This window comes from Priapulus caudatus, unplaced genomic scaffold, assembly GCF_000485595.1.
Source record: "Priapulus caudatus unplaced genomic scaffold, Priapulus_caudatus-5.0.1 Scaffold3729, whole genome shotgun sequence".
Taxonomy (NCBI): Eukaryota; Metazoa; Priapulida; class Priapulimorpha; order Priapulimorphida; family Priapulidae; genus Priapulus; species Priapulus caudatus.
Window position 1 is genome coordinate 7,848 of NW_014580790.1, and position 4,702 is coordinate 12,549.

Genomic DNA, 4,702 nt, shown 5'->3' on the forward strand with positions numbered 1-4,702 from the left:
AAATGTCACACACGTAGGGTTTCTCTCCTGTGTGAGTTCGCATGTGTGTCTTAAGACTGGATAGTTGAGCGCACCTGTAGTCACATGTGTCACATGCATAAGGCTTTTCACCTGTGTGAATGCGCTTGTGTGTCTTGAGGTCAGCCATTCGAGAGCAGCTATAGTCACACGTATCACACGCATAGGGTTTCTCTCCTGTGTGAGTTCGCTTGTGTTTCTTAAGATTGGATAGATGAGTGCACCTGTAGTCACATGTGTCACACTTGTAGGGTTTCTCTCCTGTGTGAGTTCGCTTGTGTTTCTTAAGATTGGATAGATGAGTGCACCTGTAGTCACATGTGTCACACTTGTAGGGTTTCTCTCCTGTGTGAGTTCGCTTGTGTTTCTTAAGATTGGATAGATGAGTGCACCTGTAGTCACATGTGTCACACTTGTAGGGTTTCTCTCCTGTGTGAGTTCGCTTGTGTTTCTTAAGATTGGATAGCTGAGTGCACCTGTAGTCACATGTGTCACACTTGTAGGGTTTCTCTCCTGTGTGAGTTCGCTTGTGTGCCTGGAGAGCATAGGATGTCGTACATTTGTACTCGCATTTGTCACATGTATAGGGTTTCTCTCCCGTGTGAGAGCGCATGTGTGTATTAAAACTGGATAGGTGAGCGCACCTGTAGTCACATGTGTCACATGCATAAGGCTTTTCGCCTGTGTGAATGCGCTTGTGTGTCTTGAGGTGAGTCATATTAGAGCATCTATAATCACACGTATCACACGCATAGGGTTTCTCTCCCGTGTGAGTTCGCTTGTGATTCTTAAGATGGGTTAGTTGAGTGCACCTGTAGTCACACGTATCACATGCATAGCGTTTCTCTCCTGTATGAATGCCCTTGTGTTGCTTAAGAGAATTGGATGAAATACTTTTGTACTCGCATTTGTCACATGCATAGGGCTTTTCACCCGAGTGAGTTCGAAAGTGCTCCTTCAGACCACTCAAGTGAGAATATGAATATGAACAAATGTCACACACGTAGGGTTTCTCTCCTGTGTGAGTGCGCTTGTGTGACTTAAGACGGTCTAGTTGAGTGCACCTGTAGTCACATGTGTCGCATGCATAGGGTTTCTCTCCTGGGTGATTTCGAAAGTGCATCTTCAAGCAACGTAATGTAGAACATGAATATGAACAAATGTCACACACGTAGGGTTTCTCTCCTGTATGAATGCGTTTGTGTTGCTCGAGTGTAGCCATTCGAGAGCAGCTATAGTCACACACATCACATGTGTATGGTTTCTCTCCTATGTGAGTGAGCTTGTGTTTCTGGAGAGTAGAGGATGATGTACATTTGTACTCACATGTGTCACATGCATAGGATTTTTCACCTGAGTGAGTTCGAAAGTGCACCTTCAGATCACTTAAGCGAGAACATGAATATAAACAAATGTCACACACGTAGGGTTTCTCTCCTGTATGGGTGCGTTTGTGTCGCTTGAGTTTAGCCACTTCAGAGCATCTGTAGTCACACATATCACACGTGTATGGTTTCTCTCCTGTGTGAGTTCGCTTGTGTGCCTGGAGAGCAGAGAATGACGTACATTTGTACTCACATGTGTCACATGCATAGGGCTTTTCGCCTGAGTGAGTTCGAAAGTGCTTCTTCAAGCATAGTAATGTTGAACATAAATGTGAACAAATGTCACACACGTAGGGTTTCCCTCCTGTATCACATGTGTATGGTTCCTCTCCTATGTGAGTGAGCTTGTGTTTCTGGAGAGCAGAGGATGATGTACATTTGTACTCACATATGTCGCATGCATAGGGCTTTTCACCCGAGTGAGTTCGAAAGTGCACCTTCAGATGACTCACGTGAGAACATGAATATGAACAAATGTCACACACGTAGGGTTTCTCTCCTGTGTGAGTTCGCTTGTGTGCCGTAAGACTGGATAGTTGAGTGCACCTGTAGTCACATGTGTCGCATGCATAGGGTTTCTCACCCGAGTGAGTTCGAAAGTGCACCTTCAGACGACTCGAGTCAGAACATGAATATAAACAAATATCACACACATGAGGTTTCTCTCCATGTGTGCGCATGTGACTCTTGAGATTAGCAGAGGTAGTGCTGGCATGTGAGCAAACATCACATGCATAGAGTTTCTCTCCTGTGTGAATGAGCATGTGGGTCTGCAGATGCTTCTCTAGTGCGAATCTGTGTCCACACGTATCACACGCGTATGGCTTCTCTCCTCCTGCAGGCGGCACATCTAAGTGGGAAGACTCCATCACACAGGTGGGAAGCTAAGCAGTTTCTTCCCCCACGCAGGTTCTCCCGTCTGTCGTTCGACTTCCTGCGGGGAAAAAAGATAAACGTTAATCACCAACTTCCTTCAGCTTTAGACATTTTTACTGTAAACACGGTTGTCTATATCAATACGATGGAGATTTGCAATGATTTTGACCATCTCCTCCGAATTTTAGTTCATTAATCCACATGAGCACACCGACATCAACTGCACACCTATGCAAGCTGACGTTTCCCACAAGTATTATGGTAATAATCGACCTGTCGTTGGACACCGTGACACCTATGTCCTATTGGAGCCCCGCTGGCACTGATGAGGGATTGGGGGAGAAATATGACCTTGAATTTCGTTTAGGGATATGTTATAAAACTAGAAATGGCAGTTGTCGCCAACTACATGTATCCCCCGCGATCTAGTATGAATGAAATATCTCCATAAGGACGTACAAGGTAGGTAAAGTGAAATAAGTCACAAAGACAAAGGTTTGTTACACAGCTCATCTGCCTCAGACGTGTAAGTATACCAAGTCTGGTTGCGCTAGGTCAATTAGGAGCCGAGTTATAGAGCGGAAGGGAAATATGATCAATTTCAAGGTCAAGGTCAAATAAAGGTCGCAGTGATCTGGTTTTAGTACGTGACACACCTTGTCCGCAGGATGTGTAAGTATACCAAGTTTGGTCGCGCTAGGTCAATTAGGGGCCGAGTTATAGAACGGAAGGGAATTATGATCAAGGGCAAGGTCAAATAAAGGTCGCAGTGACCTGGTTTTGGTACGCGACACACCTTTCCCCCAAGATGTGTAAGTATACCAAGTTTGGTCACGCTAGGTCAATTAAGGGTCGAGTTATAGAGTGGAAGGGAAAGTGTCTGCGGCAGCGGCGGCTGGACAGACATGAAACCATAGTATCCCCGCCGACTTCGTCGCGGGGGATACAGTAACGCATTTTCATGGATTCTAGGTGCCAATAAACTGCTACAGAACATTTTATTTCATACGCGATCTTGTAAATACAAAAACAAAATATGTCATAGTTCAATTAGTGTTTTGAACCAGGTGTACGATTAACATGTAACATTTTTTAAATAAAGGTCATTAAAATTATCGCCCAGTAACATTTACATGTCCAAGTAGGATGTTATTATTTTCATTCATATGGGAAAAAAATGCAAACTTTCATCTTGCGTGGACTTATATTCTCTTAATATTTTTATTGAGCACTTAAGTATATACATGTATACATGTATACTATACATATATTAATATACACATATATAGAATAATACACAGATATTATATCATTTTAAATGCAATAATCTACAATTGCACAATTCACATGCTGGATGAATATAGGTTGACAATATCTGCATGTGAATTCTACCCAACCCTAGCCCGCCCAGGATCAAGGCCTCCCTCTGCATGTTTGAATGATTGAGCCAAGACTTGAGCCACCTAAGTTATCTTTTAGACACCAATGAAAGATTGTGGACAAACATATTTTACGAAACGACGCGGTAATTGGATGATTTCATTATTCAATCGTAATTTAGTGAGCAGCAAAATCATTTGCCAATTGTATTCGCCACTTAGTGTAACAAGAGCCACAGAGCATCTGGGCTCATCTGAGATCTGTTGCTACGGTTATAAACGTAACATTTAAGTCGTGCGTAGTGACACCTTTGTTAGGTGCAGATATGCAGATATGCAGTTGCGTACACATCATTTCAGCAACCTTCTGCATTCTGCATACCTCCCAAATACCATTGGTTGATACAAATCGCGTGCCTGAAACTCCTGTTTTATGGTGCATTGTGACCCTAACCCTAACCTTATTAAAAATAAAAATAATTAATTGTTGTAAAATTTATTTGTTGTTATGAAATTGTTGTAAATAAATCATGTAAATATTTGCGTTAATTGGAAAAAAATAGTTAAATGGATAAATATAGAAAAATACAGAAAACAGGTAAATAATAAAAAATCTGATGGGATTCGATCCAAGGACCTTTGAGCCATAATCCTGTGCTGTAGCCGTTGGGCTATTAAGGCTTATGGATGTGCTATGAATATGAGGGAGGATCAATTTGGGGGTCAAAGGTCAAGATGTGTAAACGGAGGGGGAATATTTCCCCCTTAACTTATGGTATAGGAAGGAAATGCAGAATTGCGGCACAAATCTAAACGGCTCGACCTAGGCTCGTGATAGTCGGTGTACAGCATCATGGTAGGAAAAGCCATCACTGTGCCGAAATTGGAGGTCACAGGTCAAAGGTCAATGGGGCACAGGGCAGATTTTAGACATTTTCTGAGGACATGGTCTGATGGAGCGATTGAAAAACTTTTTTGTTTCAGCGATGACCTACCATATTTATGCACTAAATTGGAGGTCACAGGTCAAAGGTCAATGGGGCA

General features: G+C 42.7%; 1 protein-coding gene across 1 annotated transcript in view; it reads right to left on the minus strand.

Moving 5' to 3' along the window:
- The window catches only part of LOC106819573 (zinc finger protein 62-like), an 11,358-nt gene that overhangs the window by 5,663 nt on the left and 993 nt on the right, over positions 1-4,702 (minus strand). The window contains exon 3 of the mRNA XM_014824187.1: positions 14-1,539. Within this exon, the coding sequence (XP_014679673.1) occupies positions 14-1,539 (1,526 nt within the window). The remainder of the gene's footprint in view (positions 1-13; positions 1,540-4,702) is intronic.